Here is a 19,045-nt window from a genome sequence, read left to right on the forward strand (position 1 = left end):
TTTATATTCTAACCCATTGAAACTTAAATAAAATTTGAATACTCTATAAGGATTCATGAAATCTTAAAATCAAGTTTACAATCAATATGGATAAAAAAAATTTACTCTTCCATAGTGAATATTACAGACTGAAGTCACTTAACTTGTGAAGGCTATATGGTTCATAAAACAGAACTTATGTTCTATTCCAGAGACTGTGGGACTAAAACCATGGTCAATAATTCATATTTCTACCCTACAGAACACCTACCTACAAACACAGTATGTAGATGTATCTCTTGGACTAACTTTCCTTCTCCCTTCAGTCTCTGAGCCCCCATCTTCTTCCCCATGCCCTACTCTGCTTCTAGAATCATCTTCTTGGTCTTATCAACATCCCTCTTTCAAGACCTACTAGCACACACCATCTTTTTGTGGTTGGTTCCTTTGCTGCTGACTAACCATGAGCTCACAGGTCAACTACAATTGTTGCATGAAGGCAGAGGCTGTTTTCAGCAACCTGGCCAACCTACACCTGCAGGTCTCCCTTGTCTTCCTCTCTTGGCCTCTATTCCCACCATGAAAACTTGACACTGAAGGTGTGGGATGCTTCTCCAAATTGATGGAGAAGTGCCAGGGCAGCCAGCATCTGTGAAAGATGAAAAACCACACAGTGTCTTAGCCCTCTGCCAGGCGGACTGGTAGCCATTTGCAGATGAATGGGACAGCAGTCTGAATGATATGGGGAAGTCATTTGGCCCTAGTCATAACCCGGAAATCAGACCCTGTTGGATCTGCACATCCTGGACTCTGAGCCTACTGATCACCACCTTTATGGCTTCCTAGAGAACTACTTCCTAGACTGGAAAGGGAAATTCATCCTGAACTTGAGCAGCCATCTCACAGAACTCTGCAGACTGGAGGTGGCCAAGCTGAGCTAGGCCAGACTCATCTTGAAGCATGTGAGGAACACCCCCATCCTCCACTTCATCCCGTATGAAGAATGGAAGAAGAAAAGAGAGAAGAAGAAAAAGGGGAAGAAGAAGAAAAGGAGGAAGAGAAGGAGCCACCTGAGAACTCTTAATAAAAAAAACCCAAAAAGATGAAGAAAACAGTCATTAAAAACCAATGGTATTCCTTTAAATTTATTTAAAATACAGTACACATTTAATGGTATATAGTTATTTTTTCAAATATATTACAGTAATGAATTTCTATAAAAACCTATAGCAACACTGAAAAATTATTGTGTCTATTATAAGTTTAACTGCATGGTTTAGCTTACTTTTGATGATGGTGATATTATTTCACAAGGATTACAAGGACTGATAAAGATCCACACAAAAAAATATGAGACTTGAACTCAGTACCTACATTCAGACAAGGTTTAGGTCACAGCAACATTTCATCTACCAAAGCTGTGACATCAAAGTAGACATAGCATGTTCCAATCCATCTCTCATCATGCTGCCTGCTAATTTGCTATGGACAAAGACACACTTTCATAATCCTACAAAATCTGAATAACAAAAACCAAGAAATTTATGCTGTGGTGAGATAACTATGATGTGGGTTAATTAAATAAAAAACAAATATTATTATAGTAGTTCTTTTTGGTGAGAGTACTTTATTGGCCTAGGCAATAGGGACCAAAATAATGAGATTTCTTATTTTGTCTTGTTATTTTTGCTTAAAATATAATTTCATAAACATTCCCTTAGGGTCATTATACTTTCAATCATGGTACACAATAGTTTTAAAAGCATGTTTGGCTTAGGCCTAACAGTCAAAAATGTCCTGAACTAGATGGTGCAAGATGATTTTCTCTTAAACACCAGTCTTGGAGGCAATCCAGTTGCGGTAGGAAGTTACTCGCATGTAGACCCCTGGTTTATTGATTTTTCCACATTCAACTCCCCAGCTCACTATTCCAACAAGGTACCAAATATCTCGAGAATTGGGATGAACCAGTGGTCCTCCAGAGTCACCCTAAATAAAACAAAGGATATTTATCATTTTGACAATTTTCTTTCAGATACTTCAGTTACAGGAAATGTTAAACCCAGATTCAGTCTGCAACTGGTTGTTGTTTCATGGAGACCTGAGGAGGGTATGTGATGCAAATCCCTGTACCATCCTTATCCCCACTGTGACCCACTGGAATGTATTTTCTGGTATTTACCTGAACCTGAACGTGTTATCTGAAAAGTTCCAAACTCTAATTCTATGAGAGAGCTTTCGGGTGACATGTAGTATTAATGTACTTGAGATTTGGGGTTTCATATCTGAGAAAATTATTCAGAACACTACTCATGAGAGAGATGAGAATGTAGGAAGAATTTGGGAATGGGCTTAAAGTAAAACATTTCTGAGACTGCTCTTTTATTGAGATGTGCTTGAGAGATCGACTGTTATGTTGGATAGCCTGGAATCGAATGCCAGTTTTGCCACTCACTAGGAGTGTGACCATGTACAAAGTACTTAATGTTCCTCTGTCTCAGTTTTCCCATCTATGAAATGAGAATAACTACATTATAAGATTATGATGAAAACTAAATGAATGGATATTTGTAAAGGACTTAGGAAAGTAGCCAATTCAGAATAAGTTCAACATAAGTGTTGAAATACATCTTGTATGTAGAGAAGAATTACTATTGTGCAAATCGGAGAGGGATACTGACAGGACTGTCAAAGTACCAATCAACTGAAGCATGCAATTATCTCCATCTTGATGATTTTCATTAAAAAAAATAGCAGTTATTTATATACTATGTATAGTGTTCAATATGAATGGTGTCCACAGTTACCTGGCAGGCGTCAATATTTCCTTCCAAGTACCCGGCACATAACATTGTATCCTTTATCACTCCATTATACACTTCTGGAGCATTACAAGTGTTTGTATCAATAATTTTCACTGGTGCTTTCTGAAGTAACTCTGGGAATTCACCTACAGAAAGTAAACATCAGCAAAAGAGTGGTTGTGAAACAAAGCAGGATGGAAACCTTCCTTGGTCCTCTGTCAGTAAGACCTATGTTTGTTGCCTCTTAGGATTAAAAAAAAAAAGCCCACTCAGTTCCATCAGTCAAACTGATAAAAACAAAAAAAATCTTCAAATAAAAATTAAAACATCTTTCAAATGTGCCTTTTGAAGTCTTCATCTTTCTTCTTGTATCTTTGGACCAGAATCTTCTCAATTAGGTTCTCCAGGTAAGGGAGGTTCTACACCCCAACAGGTTTTCCTGAAATGCTCCAAACCAAGGCAATTTGCAGTCATCACCCCATAAGCAACATTTCCTGATGATCTCCTGAGTGCACTGGGCATCTGGAGGTAAACGATGTCTTGGACTCTACCTAGATTGCTCATATTTCTTGTTGCATTTTTACCTTGCATAGTATGTTTTCACTGGACTCACCATCAAATGTAAGTGCTCCCCATCCTGTAACAACAACTCCTTCACCTGGTGGCACAATCTCTGTGGCTTCAGGAAGACAAACTCGATGTACGTCGTTTGTAAAAACAACTTTTTCAGTGAGCAGTATAACTGCAACATCATCATGATGCTCACCCTTGACGTAGTTTTCATGAATAATAATTTGTTGAACATAATGTTGCATATAGGGGGGACTTACTACAGTTCCAAAGCTAACAGTATAGTTTTTTGGATTTTCTGACCTAAAGAAACAAAAGCAAAGATAAATCAATTTTGCATTTATTTGTAAATAAATAGAAATTCTGCATCTACTATACACTTCTTTATGACATTCATGTTTCTTTTCCCAATAGTCCATTACAACTTGACTTTTTAATTCATTTTTTAAACATTTAAAAAACATTTGAGTCCCTACACCATATATTACATAAGGATAAAGAAATGAAAAAATGAGGATAAAGAAATGAAAAAAAATAACATATGCTTTCAAAATATGCTTTTCAAACATATGCTTAAATAAAGTAATAGATGGGCACAAACACAGACAATTACAATAATTGTTTAAATTCTTGAGTGTGTAATTAATGGAACCAATAAACAGAAGGGGTTGAATTTGTGTGCTTAAAGGAAGATTTCTTAGGGAAAGTAGTATTTTGAATAGGACCGAGCCATATTTGCCTAAAAGACCATGAAAGTGGAACATTTATGGAAAAAAGAGGGGGGAGATTGATTTATGGAGTCAGAGAGGTGTGAAATAGGATGCTGCATTTTAGCAACCACAAATTGTTTAAGATCTGAAGTGTAAAGTGATGAAGACAATACTCACAAGAAAATAATAAAATACCGAAAATCATGACCCTTCTCATTTTTTTTATTTAACATGTTATTATTATTTTTTAATTTGTTTTAATTATTTACACATGCCAGGACAATGACCTTGACATATCATACATTTGAATCAGATTGGATATAATTTCTCATTTTTCTGAGTATACAGGTTGCGATTTTTCCTTCAACCAGGACCTTTTTTCATGTCTTCAGTAATATTTTTAATGTTTTTATTAGTGCACTATAGTTACACATAGTATATATCCATGGAATATAATTTGCTCTACTTCAATCCCCAGTACTTCTCCTTTCCCTCTTGTTCTCCCTGAACTGTTCCTCTTCCTTTGTTCTACTGTTCTTCCTTCTATTTATTTATAGGTTTTGTTTTTTAAAATTTGTGCTTTATGGATATACATGAATATGAAATTCACTGTGGTATATTTGTCTGTGTACACAGCATGATTTGGTCAATTTATGAGTTTGGCTTATTTCACTTAGCATGATGTTCTCCAGCTTCATCCAGGTATCAGCAAATGCCATATGAAACTTTTGAAGATGAAAAGGAATGCAACTAAGAATTCAGCAGGTATAACAGCTACAAACTGGGACTTGTGTGGGGCTGCTCATCTCCACAGATGAGCAACATGATGAACTTACCGTTGAAAGCAGTGAGCTGCAGTTACCAAATGTCTCTCACTGATCAAGGATGCCCCACAGTAGTGTCGACCATTGAATTTCACACTTGCTTGCCATGGCCATTCTCCTTTTTGAGCAGTGGAACCTCCTTTGATTCTATCATACGTAGCTGACATCCTTGGTCGTCTTCCACAGCCTATCAGAGAGGGTCAGTTTTGTTCCGTTGAGAATAAAAAGATAATGTTTGGTTACAAAGCATAGAGTTGTCCTGATATGATTATATCTGACAATGTCTTTCACTGATAGGAATAAAATATAATCAGTACAGGAATCATTAGCTGTCCCTGGATCTCCTGTCCAGCCATCATAACAGTTCCAAGATACTTCAGCGCTTGGACAATGTGTAAGATGTGGGAGGAAAAGTCACAGTTAAGCCCATGGACTTTGTAACCAGACTCCCTTAGTTTGAATTCTGGTCCCACAACTCACAAACTGGATAAATCTGGCTAATTATTTCACTTCTTTGTATTTGAATTTCCTCACCTCTAAAATGATATCATAAGCATGCTTATCTCTAGCACTGCTATGAAGATTGCATGAATTATTCTATATGAAGCACTCAGAATTCTGTCTAGTAAAGAGAAACAAATCTTGACTTGTATTTCATATTATCTCTTATTTAATTTTAAAAGTATTGAACTTACGGTTGTTGATCATCTTTTCAGCTTCGACCTTACTGATTTCTGTAATTGAACAAAAAATCCATGATTATTTAAGAATTGAGCCTGTGGCGATGGAAAAAAGATGGTAGCTCTAGCAGAGAAAAGGTCCAGAAATAATTTGAATTCTCAAGATGAAGAGTCAATAGAAAGGAGAGAACATTGGTTTATTGGAATTTTTCTCTTTCTATATGTGAATGTATTAGGTGAAAATATCCCCTTCATAGTCCCATACAGGAGACTTCTTTTTTTATTTAATTGAAGTTATATCTACATCATCTAAAGTGGAAAATTGTGAGTTTTCTATCATAGAAGGAGAGGAAGTCTTCAAAAGTGAATCTAATTTGGGTCTATATACAAAAATACTTTAAAAAGTGACCTGTCTTATAATGGCAGATCCAGTGTTGTTTCTGAAAATTTAGGATACCACAAAAAGAAAACCAAAGCACACCATTATTTATAAAGATTGTTTAAAGTAGTAATATCAGCTTTAGAATGAGAAAGAGTTCCCCTTCCTTCAAACCACCTATAATGTGTCCTTAATAATAACACATTGAAATGAATTAAATGAATGAAAAAGTCTGATTTAAAATGAAATTCATTTAAAAATGTATTTAAGATCAGCTTTGTGTCTGGTATGTATGATATGTGTTAGGGACAAAATAATGAAAATAACATTGCTCAGGTATAATATATAAGCTTACCCATGAGCTTCAGAGAATCAGGATCTGTAGGCAAGGATCCAGAGTGGCTTGTCAGCATCTGACGTAAGATGCTTTCAATTCTTTGTCTTGCAGTTTCTTTCGATGATCTGGAATTCTTGAATACCAGCCATATATGTGCTGTCAGACTGTTGTTATCAGGACTGGAAACAACATAAAAGTTTAATATGTTGCTAAAAGTAGCATTTCCTTCCTCACTGTCTGATTTTTTTTTTTTTTTAAATCTTGGCTTATTCTGCTCTTTTATGGCTCTGTGCACTACTTTCACTTTAGGTCAAGCACAGGCTTATTCACTTGTCTACATTTAGTGGTAACATTATTCATGCAGCTATATTATTCAGTTTAGAGTCAATTCTACAAATCTGAAAAAGTAGGGAAAGCTGAGACACAAATTATGGCAATGACACAATTCTATTCTCTAGGAATTTCCAAACATGCATACAATGACTATAACAAATGAGGGAGACACAGGAAGATATTTATCCTAACTGGAGACATTCAGAGGAATAATGAGTCATTTTTTACTTAAGTATCAGATAAATTTTCATGAAAGAGGTGATATATACACTGGACTTCAAATATTGTTATTGCTACTTCATCATCAAATAGAAAATTTCATCATCAGAGATAAGGAGGAATCATACTACAGAATAACTGACTGATAATAATATTAATTAACAGTTATTGTGCATCTGATGTTTTTTCTTATCACATATATTAGTACACATTTTGTTGTATCTATGATAATACTGAAACATAAGTATGTATCATTTATCATGTTTTATACATTTGGAAAAATTGAGGCACTGACAGGTTATGTAAATATACTCAATATGCAACTACTAAATGGGGGTTTAGAGTCAGTACAAGCTGATTCCATAAATAGGGCTCCTTACTCTATGCACTCCATCATATGTCTAGTCATCCAGTGACTATGGTGTTTGAGGGATTGGGCTCAGAGGGAGACGGGCTTTTAATGCAATGCAAGGGGGTAGCAGTGATGAGAAGATGTTGAACAAAATTGCATTCAAATATTAATCTGAAGATTGATGGGGAAATTTGGTGGGCAGCCCAAGAGGCTGGCCAACAAAATTACCAAGGAGCCCTGAGGCTAGTGTCTGGAGTGTTATCATTATGTTTTGAGTCTCCCTAAGGGATACTCAACATTTTGGCATATAAATCAATAACAATTCCTACTGAGCACTCCACTCACATTGCTACCAAGCAAAATAGTAAGTGATTTTTGCAGCATTATGTGCCAAAGTGAAAAACTGTTCTGTGGCCTTGCTGTCACTTGGTCTTGACCCTACAGATACCTGAAGTTATGTGCACTGGAAAACAAAGCAGAGAGGCCTTCTGGTGGTTGCAATCACCTGAGACCTTCAACTTTAGTTCTCCATTTCTGTCCAGTACTAAAATTGCTATTTGGAACCTTAACTCGTTCTGCAATTCCAGAAATCACATGAGCCCAGGACCAGGGAAAGAAGGGAGAACATTAGTAACACTAATGAAAGTAAAAGTAATAATCACTTTCACTGAAAATATATTTATTTGAAAGTATTTCCATACACATAATCTTTTTAATTCTGAGTAAGTTCTATGAGCAAGGCAGGGCAGGTGTTGTCACTAACATTTCATAAGAGAAAGGAATAGATTTAAAGTGGTACAATGACTGATACAAAACTCTAGGGCTACTAAATGGCAAAGACAGGGCTCAAGTTGTCTAACTGCATTTTAAGGTTCTTTCTACTATTTTTTGCTATTCCAAATCCATATGCAGAGAACACAGTATAGTTATTTTGCTTCTTGATATGGTGACCAGAGGGTTCTCCTTGATAACAAAGCCTGTCTTCTACCCCATATCTAATAAGAATACTGGGGTCATTCCACAAAATGTTAAACTGACTTGCAAGTAGAAAGACTGGAGAAAACAGAGTTCATGTTCATGATTATGATAAATAAAATGTTAGTGTGTCAAATATTGGTCTAAAGAACGATCTATGTTTTTTGGATATAAATACTTAGAAAATAAGAATGATGAGTAATCCACAATTTTAAGGTTAATGCGTTCCTGGTAGATTTAATGAATTCAACAATAAAGCCCCAAAACTTACTTCAGTTTTGTACTGAACAAATTTGTCTGATATTTATGATAATGTTGATATTGGTAACTTACTGGTTAATGACTGTAACATATCAATAGAAATTTTCTCAGAAGAACTTGAAGTATAATGATATGCACAATGATTCTGATTAGTATTCTTTACTTACACTAGTGTGATGACTTGAGAATTGATATATTGTCTGTAAATGTTAGAACTTTGAAATGCATCAACCATCTGTGAGGAGAGAACATAGTCAAGCATCAAAATCCAATAATAAATTTATATTTCAATGAATTAACAATGAAACAAAAGTAGAAAAATACTAACTTACTTTAGTTTCAAGAATTTTACTAATATAGTTATTTTCTGGTGATGTCTCCTTTTCATAATTTTTATTATATGGGATATTCAGCACTTTGAAGCTACCTTGATAGTAGTATGTCCTATTTTCTGTGAGACAAAGAAATAATCCAAGAATTATTCAAATTAAATGGACTTCAAACTCAGATGTAGATTACATATTAATACCAACTAGTATGTAGTATGTTTGTTGGATATTGATAAACCCATGTGAATTTTTCTGATACACTTGATTAGATACCTTAGGCATTGTGAAAAGTGTTTTTAGAAACAATAATAGAACACACACATGCACCCACATATCAGAAAAAGGTCAGAAAGAAAAATTCCATCATCTTGGTTGAGCCAGAAAGGACTATATAGTATAATGAGATTTTTGTTATCAATTGCTAGATTATGAATAAAAGTAGCTACCATTTAATATCCACCAAATGAAGATATTTTGTAAAGACCTAATGAAGTATACAAATGTTTCAGAATCGTCTCAGAGTAACTTGCCAAATATACTAAAAGTAGCCAAGGATCAAAGCTCAATCTGCCTAACTTGAAAGCCCACAGCTAATGCATTGTGTTTCTTTTTGAAATTTTCATGGATACTTGATATATGTCGCATCTTATCTTTAGTAAGGTGATAGATATGAAGTGCTTACAGCATGTTAGACATGGGGTAAGAGTTGGTAGCATATAATAATAATAACTAAATAAATTTTATTTTACAATATGATCACTGCCCTTGAAGAAGATTATCTTGTGGAAGAGACATGCTCAATATTGATGAAGCCATTACATGAGTAATCAATAAGAATATATTCAAATGATGAAGTTGGTTTTTCAACTACAAGTTCTATATGAATCAAGAGAAGAGAGGAATCATAATTAAAATAAAACATGGTGTTATTAAAAATGTTAAAATATTTTATGGTGCTAAATATAATGGAGAAAGAAGTTAGCAAGTCCTAAACAAAAATCTGAAAATGTTTTTATTACAAATGATTTATAAATGAATGTTGCTAATTGCATTAACTTGCCTGTACGTTGTCATATGTTTATTCACTATATACCATACTTTACAATTGCAGTTTATCAGGTTATAGCATAAGCAGCAAAAAAAAGATCTTAAAACCATTTGACTTCTGTTTCATAATTCAGTGTTCACAATGCATCCTTCATTTCTTCATTTGGATTCCTATTTATTTTTATTACAATATTCAGAAGCCATGAATATTTCTTAATGTAAATTAACAAATTGTCAAGATGTGAATTTGTTTTATTACAATAGAATGAAGCACTTTTCAGAGAGACAATTGATTGATAAACAGAATATTTACCATCTAAAATATATGAGATTAAAAACCATAAACTAAAGCAAGGAAATCAACTGGTGAGTATCCTGTTCTTAATTTAACTGTATGCACCAGTCATAGCGGGACATTGAGACCTTACTAACTATGCTGAGGTCACTGTGGATATAGTCGTTGAGCTCAGTTGGTACCTGATGCCATGAAAATAATCCACTGGGATGGCAAGTCAGTAAGGCAGACTCACACCATATGAATAACATTCTCAACTCCACAAGAAGTTCAAATATGAATTGAGAAAGATGAATAAGGGAACAGAATAAGAAATCATTTTTCATGACTTGATTATTTACAAATCATTTCTCAAAAGAAAACCAAACATATACACAATTTTTTTTAAACGAGGAGTACTCTGGGTAAAACATAAGGATTTAAATGTGTATTATGAGAAGACTTCTACTTAAAGTGGACAGAGTGATGTGGGCCAGATGCTTTTCAAGTAATGTGGGCCAGATGCTTTTGAAGGAATATTCTGGTATGTAGGCCTGGAGATGGGTTGCAGACTGGGAAAGTTATGTTAACTTAGAAGTGCTTTCACTCTGTCTCCTATGTCTAAGCCCAGAAAAATAAGAAAAGACAAAAATGTTAGCTGAATTCTAAGGAAACTAAAGAAAACAGCCACAACTCCAGGCCTACTTTCCAAAACCTCTGATGCAAACAGTCCTAAACTATGAAGTATATACTAAAGTGAGAAGTTATATAAATCAGAGATGCCTTTCATAAATTAAGCTAGATATAGATTTTTCTAAAAGTTCTCAATGATTAGAATCATAATACTCCAAGTTCTGAAAACACAAAAGGAATATTTCTATTTTCCCACTGCAGAATGGCAGAAGAGAAAATACAAGTGAAAGCATACTACAATTCTCTTTTTAATATATATGGTCTAATCTTCCCACTGAGGCAATCTGTTGATGATAAACTGGGGTATTCCCTTCTAGGTAGGGAAGTCATGAATCACTGTATCATAATTAAGAGAGTATGCAAATTAGAGTGCTTTCTTCAGGGTCACTCCAGACTCCTAAGTGTTAAATATTGAAGATAAATTTTGTCTTGTGTTTAAAGAAAGTAACAGATGAGATAAGACAATGTTTGAGACAAAAAAATATCAAAATATAAGCCTCAAACTTTCCCAGTCTGCAACCCATCTCCAGGCCTACATACAAGAACATTCCTTCAAAAGCATCTGGCCCACATTACAGAAAGTTAGTTAATCATTATTAAAAAGAAAGTGAATGGATAATTCAAATAACTGAAAAACAGGAATATAGCAATATCAAGAATCATATTAATAAGTTGAAAGTGGTTGCCTCTGATAAATGGGAAATAAGATACTGAAAGAAGGGCTGAATTTATCACTAAAAGCTCTGGGTATTTGATATGCATGCACTTATGAAACTTAGGTCAGATTCATTCTACTGTTCTTCCTTTTTCCTATCCCTTCTTCCTTCTCCTCAATACCTTTCATCTATTCTACTGAAATTTCTGAGATTTTAATGAAATTCCCCCTCCCTGTTTCCTTTTTTCCCCCTTTCTCTTTGCTTTTTTTTTTTTTTTCATTCCTAACCCCTTATTTTGGAATAGCTTCTGTATATCACAGAAAACATTTGTCCTTTGATTTTAGGGAAACTGGTTTATTTCACTCAGCATGATAGTCTCCAGTTCCATCAATTTACTGACAAATGCCATAATTTCATTCTTCTTTATGGCTGAGTGATATTCTATTGTGTGTGTACACACACATGCGCACGCACACACACACACACACACGCACACACACATACACACACATTTTCTTTATCTATTTATCTGTTCAAGAGCACCTAGGTTGATTCTGTAGCTTGGCTATTGTGAATTATGGTGCTATAACAATTGATGTGACTGTATCACTGTAGTATGCTGATTTTAAACCTTTTGGATATATACCAAGAAGTAGGATAGCTGGATCATATAGTGGCTCCATTCCTCATTTTTTAAGGAATCTCCATACTGCTCTCCAGAGTGGCTGTCCTAATTTGCAGTCCCACCAACAATGTATGAGTGACTTTTTCTCCACGTCCTTGTCAAAATTTATTATGTGTACTCTTGATAATTGCCATTCTGAGTGGAATGAAATAAAATCTCAATGTAGTTTTGATTTGAATTTCCCTAACTTCTGGAGACGTTGAACATTTTTTCATATATTTGTCTATCCTTTGTGTTTCTTCTTTTGAGAAGTCTATGTTTAGTTCTTTTCCCATTGATTAATTGGGTTATTTGTTTTTTTTGGTATTAAGTTTTGAGTTCTTTGTATATCCTAGATATTAATGGACTGAGGAGCAGGTGGTAAAAATATTCTCACATTCTGTAGGCTCTGTTTTTATACTTCTAATTTTTTTCCATTGCTGTGCTTTTTAATTTAATGCTATTCCACTTATTGATTTTAAAATTTTATTTCTTGCACATTAGGAGTCTTATTTAGGAAGTCTGCTTCTGTGTGGACATGTTTGAGAGTTGGGCCTATATTTTCTTTTATTTTATGGTAGGGCATAAATGATATAATATCCTAAGTTAAAAACACATGGTTTTTTAAAATGACTTCAATTTTCCTCCTACTCTTCAAATTTTTTTAAAAAAATCTATGTAGAAGGATTTTTATATTAACATCTTTATTATAAATAAATAATCAAAATTCAATATTCATTGATTTCTCCTTTACATAGAATATATGTAATATATTAATTATAACTTTGGTAGAATTATTTTTTCTGCCTGTCAACTATCTACTTATGTGCTTATGTCTCTGAAAGAATATCTATTCTTTTAACTATGTATATTAAAATCATGTGAGTAATGTAATGGCAAATGTTAATAATGCTTATTTATAGGGTCTGGGGTCACTAATATCATTTTAAAGTGAGATAATACATGGTTTGCAATTGTTTCTTTACCTTCAGTATAAATGAAAGAGCGGTTATAACAAAATCAAATAAATATAAATATATACCAACCTACAGCCAGAAAATGAACCAGGAGACCAATAGTTATTCCAAGAATAGCCAACACTCCAAACACAAGGAGGACAATCATCCATAGTGGCAAAGATGTTCGGGAAGCTGTGACTGGTCTGTAAATAAAGAATATGAATATGAAAAATAAATCAGAAAAATCGCAATCTTCAAATCTATACTTCATATTTCCTCCCTAAAACTCCACAATTAAGTACAGTACTATCAAAGACATAGGAAGGAAGAGAAAAATAAAAAACAATGCTTTCCTTAAAGCTTATGATTGAACTTGTGCTATGAAATTTTATGCATTTTTCTGAATCTGTGCTATAAAGTTGTTTTTCCAAGATATCTGTACCTAGGACATACTTGCATCCAGTGACTGATGGATAGGAGCAGAGTTAGTGTCAATAAGTTAAGATCTTTCCAGGGCAGGGGGCAAAAGAAATGTCTTAGGAGTTCTTTATGCCTAAGTCCAGCATAAAGTCCAGTATTTATTCTGTCCTTATTAACACAAATACAAAGTGCAGTATCCATATATCTTATTAGTTTGTTTATTACTATGCTTCCAAGGAAACTTTAATAGAAGAGCATGTCATGATGAATCTACAATATGTTAGGTGTTTTCACTGTGTTTCATTTAGGTAACAAATAAGATTTGAGAGTCATAACCTATGTTGAATAAGGATCTGTGGGAATTTCCCAAAGAGGCATAGTAAGACAGTCTTGGAAAAAGGAACAATACACAGCACTCTAAGAATGACTGGTGGTTGGATTTTTTTTTCTTTTTTTGCAGCAAACTGTGAGCAATGAATTAGCCAAAGATGAAATTGGACAGTGTGATGATTAATTTTAAATATCAACATTGGTTAGACTGGGGTACCCAGCTGTTTGGTTAAACATGAGTATAGATGTTGTAAAGTTTTATCTAGCTGCAATCAACATTTACAATCAGTAGATTTTAAGTAAAGGAGATTACTTCTGATAATGTAGATGAGGCTGATCCAATCATTTGAAGACCTTTGGAACCCAAACAAATGTCTTGGGAGAATGAATTCTGCTTTGAGATGATAACATAGAAATCCTGCCTAAGTTTTCAGCTGCCATCTGGTCTATGGACTTCAGACTTACCAACCTTACAACTGCATGAGCCAATTCCTTAAACTTGTGTGTGTGTGTGTGTGTGTGTGTGTGGAGAGAGAGAGAGAGAGAGAGAGAGAGAGAGAGAGAGAGAGAGCCCACACGCAAATTATATAGGTTATACAGGTATAGATATTTTAGTCTCTGTCACTATCTCCATCTCTTATTAGTTCTGTTTCTGTGAGGATCTCTGATAGAGGTAGCCTCAAGAATCACACTTGATATCATACGAAGGTGTTGAGATTTTGTCTTCTACATTAGATCTCCTTCAAGTGTGATTGGAAGGTGACCTTAATTAGAATCAAGGGAGGGGCTTATAAATATGCATATTGTGAGAGCCTACTTCAGATCTAATGAATTCAAATTTCTGGAAGGGCCTGGAAATTTGCACTTTTATATTCCCAGGGTTACAGATTCTCACTATGTGTTGTGTTCATGGTAAAGTGTTGAAAATCCTGGGGCTGGGGATGTGGCTCAAGCGGTAATAAAGATGTTGTGTCTATCGAAAACTGAAAAATAAATTGCCGCAGTCTGGCTGGGCACAAATCACGAGCCACTCAAGCAGGAACAAACTTTATTTCCGAACTCCCTCTAATGCCATGCACATGGCCTTCTCCCGCGACATACCACACACCAACCGGAAATCCCTCCTCCGGCACTTCCCCAACCAATGGGAACTCTCCAGGAATCCCTGGGAGAACTCCAAAGTAGCAGATGCCTGAGGTGGACAGCAGGGGTCTAATATACAATTGAATTCACAGCTTAACATAACCATCATCATCTCAATGACTTGCTGGTGTCACCTCTCAACCACTTTGTTCTGGCAAAAATGCCATGTGTCATTCTGACTCGCTGTGGCTCTCAGCAATAAATATTAAAAATTCTCTCTATCTCTTCTCTCTTTCTCTCTCTCTCTTAAAAAAAAAGTATTAAAAACCTTTAATCTCCCAGGGTATCCTGTTATAGTTTTCACATTACAGGTATCAAATAAAGACAGTGTGTATGATGTTTTAGATTGTAGGTAAAGGTAAATTGGGTTAATGCCTTCAAAAGAGCAAGATTCTTTTTTACTTTTTTAAAGAGAGAGAGAATTTTTTAATATTTATTTTTTAGTTATTGGCAGACACAACATCTTTGTTTGTATGTGGTGCTGAGGATCGAACCGGGGCCGCACGCATGCCAGGCGAGCACGCTACCGCTTGAGCCACATCCCTAGCCCTCAAAATTCTTTTTTAAAAAAATCTACCTTCTACTGATGCTTTATAATTCTCTTGAAAAAATTATTTCATATTTGTCTTTTCCTAAAACCTTCAGCACCATCTGGTCCATCTTTACTCTTAACTGATAACCATCTTATTCCACTGGAGAAAATAGTAGGAATATGAAAAGAATATTCATAATTTCAACACATTTGTGAACTCTTCTTTTGTAGCCCACAATCTGCCTTTTCCTCACATTTATGTAAATAGACTACCTGTGCCTATGTCTTAGACCAACTGTACTGCCCGATTTGCATCTCATTCTTGAACAGATAACCTGTGTTCCAAACATGTCAAATCACACCGTACTCCATCATGCTTCCTTGTCCTTGCACAACCTGTTCCATTGGTCTAACATGTCTACCTCCAGTCTGCTGGGGAGCTGCCACTCAGACTTGGTCACGCAACTCTGTCATCTCCTTTGTCTTAAAGTTTTCCATGGCTGACTTTAATAGAGCCCTACATTCAGAGCATTTATGTGAAAAAAAAATTGAGATAAATAATTCATTGTGAGATTGGAAACATATCTGCCTTGGAAAGGGAGATTTAATTTTGTGCAGTATTTTATATAATAAACAGTCTGATAAACTAATCCAATTACACAGGCTCAATTCTGCCTTGTTTTTAGATGACTCCTAAGTTTACACTCACAATTGTGGTTGCTCAGTTAATCATCAGTCGGAAATTTCCAATTGTGTACCAGAAATCAAAATGTCCTTCAAACTCCATATGTAGAAAATGTGCAACTTTTTCTCCATAAACTGTCTCTTCTAGAGTACATTTTTCTCCCTTTTTATTTTTGAGGTAAAATCTTTTGCTGGTTTCAACATATTGCTGTCTTTTTTATCAACATAGTTTTTATGATCAAATTCTGGTAAATATTCTCCTGTAAACTTTCCCAAATTCCTCATTTTCTTTCCCTTCTGACTATCACCACCCAGTATCCCATTACTCCACTCTCATGGATTATAACAGCTCCTTTCTTCATTTCTTCTCCCGTATCATGTTCCCCTTCCTCTCATCTATCATCAGGTACAAGTCCATCTTCCTAAGTACTACAAGTCCTCATGTTAGTCATTTTCACAGGATACAGACAAAATACTTTTGACTAATACTGAAAGATTTATATCCTCTGGACCCCTCTGGTCTATTTACCCTCTAATATGTTGTTCTCAATCCCCTTTGTCTTCATTCATTCACTTATTCAACAATTATTATCTACTTCCTCAATTTTACATTCTCATTTGTTGATGTTCCTTAAAATTACAAGCCTTTAATTCATAAGGCTTTTGTTTCTTAAATGTCAAATTAAAAATATTGATCTTTCAGCGGGTCAGCACTTAACCTGTATTACAAGCATTGGGCTCCACCAAAACCACTGCCTCCTTGAATGCTTCTTTAATCTTTGCTCCACACCCTTTCTCTTTTTTCCTTTCCTTTCCTTTCCTTTTCTTTCTTTCTTTCTTTTTTATTTTTTATTGTTATTTTATCTTCTCTTCTCCTTTTGCCTACCATGAATTTTTATTAACTACTATTTTATCTAATGATCTCCTAATCATTTGCAATTTCTTGTTTTGACGAGTTTTATTTTAAAGCATTAACTCAGAACAGATCTTTGTATACATTTGGGAAAATTGAAGTTTTATCTTTATATTTTGTTTGTCAGAACTTGTATTCTTCATAAAGCAGAAAGAAACTAGATCTTTAACAATTGGATCAAATAAGACATTTTAGAGTTCATTTCAGACGCTATGGTTTGAAAATTACAAAATGATTTCTAAATTTTCAATTTTATTTCATTAAAATTGCTATAGGGTTTTATATTTCTATTCCATGTCCTCATTTTTCATTTTGATTATTTCTTATGACAGCTCAGCTATTTTTCTGGGTTTAGGTACTTTCAACTCATAACATAAAGATCTTACAAACCATAACATGGAGTAAATAGCTGATTAAAAATGACAGAGATTCCTCAAGCAGAAAAATCACCCAGCTATTAGCCAAAGTCTTATAGTCTATACAAAAAGTCTTCTGAGAAACACATAAGAAAATACTGGAAAAGGATACAGAATATAAAGTATATCTTAGCATAAAATTCCTTGCCATAAAATTCCTTATTTCAGTAAGGAACAAAAATACAGCTTTTTCCTATTCTATCACATAGGACTAACTCTTAAGAAAAATAAAATAAAATTTGTAAAATTTGGTTTTGAAGTTTTTACCCCCACTTATGGTGTTCCTGCTTTTCCTTTTAACCATTCAAGTACACTCAGGCAATCACAAAGTTCACTAAGTTCTCCTAAAACACATGCAGAATCAACTCTGTTTCCAAATCCCCACAAGGTCTGTGTAACAGTATTAATGCCTCACTCTGAGAAAACAAATCACTGAATTGGGGCTTAGACCTTTCCTAGGTAATAAGGTTTCCAAAAAACAATAGCTTAATTTTTTGAAATCTTTCAGATTAGGACTTTACACAAGTGTCAAATGATGAAGGAGAAGGAGAAAGAGTCATGTGAATAAAATATCTTTTCTGCTCAGCATGAAGGTGTTGTCTGTCTCATGGTCAAAACAAAACAATCATGCTTGTCTTTTCTCTTTTATATGTGTGCAATCACTGTTCTGATAGATTGGAGATATAACCAATATGAAAATGTAAGGATTATGAAGAAAATATATACATTTAATAACATGTATTTTAGAGAAATATTTATATAAGGTATACATATATATTTCACAGTTATATTAATATGAAACATTTCAAGTTAATTTCTATATATTGTATGTCTTAATGAGAACTCCATATAAGCACAGAGCATATTCTTATAATCATCAGCATCCACTTAATATGATGATTATCTAGTTAGATAATTTAAAATAGATGGCATACCAAATATTACGTATAATTATAATGCACCAATAATTTTTTTAAACTTGATTTGTCAATATGTAATGATTCTATTCTTGTTAATGAACATGTAACAAGACAAATGGATCTATATATGATTCTATAGAGAAATCTATGAAACATTGGTACTGCAAAATTCAAGATAATATTCATGAAAGTTCTGTAGAGAAGATGAGATGTTAAAAAAGTACAAGAAAGGGATGATCAGTACCACTAACAGCAAAAATGTAGCATTTGATTAATGAGAAAATAAATGTTCCCTCTGCTACCTCCTCTCGAGTTGACAGCAATCACCCATTCATGCTATTTTTCCATCCACAGGATGGTGAGCAGCATGCCATCTTTCTGAAACATTCCCATGATAATTACTTAAAACCATAGATTGCAGACACAACACATGTTTGGGACAAGGTTGTCTCTATGCAGAAACTTCAAAATACTGGGGAAAACCCACACATTTCCCACCTAAATGCTATTGTTTTGTTTGCAACCCTTAAGTGGGAGTCATAAGGACAGATAGTGTTAATTCTATTTATGTCAGAATTTTAGGCAAGCAATTCTCCACTTACCTATACATAATGTGCTGATATAATGGCTGTTGATGCTAAT

At 34.4% G+C, this 19,045-nt stretch overlaps 1 protein-coding gene across 1 annotated transcript; it reads right to left on the reverse strand.

The window, feature by feature from the left end:
• Window positions 1-1,806: 1,806 nt before the first annotated feature.
• LOC124082248 (transmembrane protease serine 11B-like protein) lies at window positions 1,807-13,316 on the reverse strand. Its single transcript, XM_046428722.1, has 9 exons — window positions 13,133-13,316; window positions 8,756-8,874; window positions 8,591-8,658; window positions 6,302-6,462; window positions 5,583-5,621; window positions 4,900-5,074; window positions 3,397-3,656; window positions 2,787-2,929; window positions 1,807-1,968 (listed from the first exon to the last, which is right to left on the reverse strand). Exons 1-9 carry the CDS (start codon window positions 13,314-13,316, stop codon window positions 1,807-1,809), a joined length of 1,311 nt encoding a protein of 436 aa, XP_046284678.1.
• Window positions 13,317-19,045: the final 5,729 nt, after the last annotated feature.

Source organism: Marmota monax, unplaced genomic scaffold, assembly GCF_021218885.2.
Source record: "Marmota monax isolate L192 unplaced genomic scaffold, Marmota_monax_Labrador192_F-V1.1 WCK01_AAM20220418_F8-fsc00132, whole genome shotgun sequence".
Taxonomy (NCBI): Eukaryota; Metazoa; Chordata; class Mammalia; order Rodentia; family Sciuridae; genus Marmota; species Marmota monax.

Coding starts and splice junctions, on each gene's coding strand:
- LOC124082248 (XM_046428722.1), bottom strand. CDS start 13,316: ATGAAGTATAGATTTGAAGATTGCGATTTTTCTGATTTATTTTTCATA. Junction 8,875..13,132: donor GGTTCATTTTCTGGCTGTAG/GTTGGTATATAT, acceptor TTTGTCTCACAG/AAAATAGGACATACTACTAT. Junction 2,930..3,396: donor GGGAGCACTTACATTTGATG/GTGAGTCCAGTG, acceptor TACTTTCTGTAG/GTGAATTCCCAGAGTTACTT.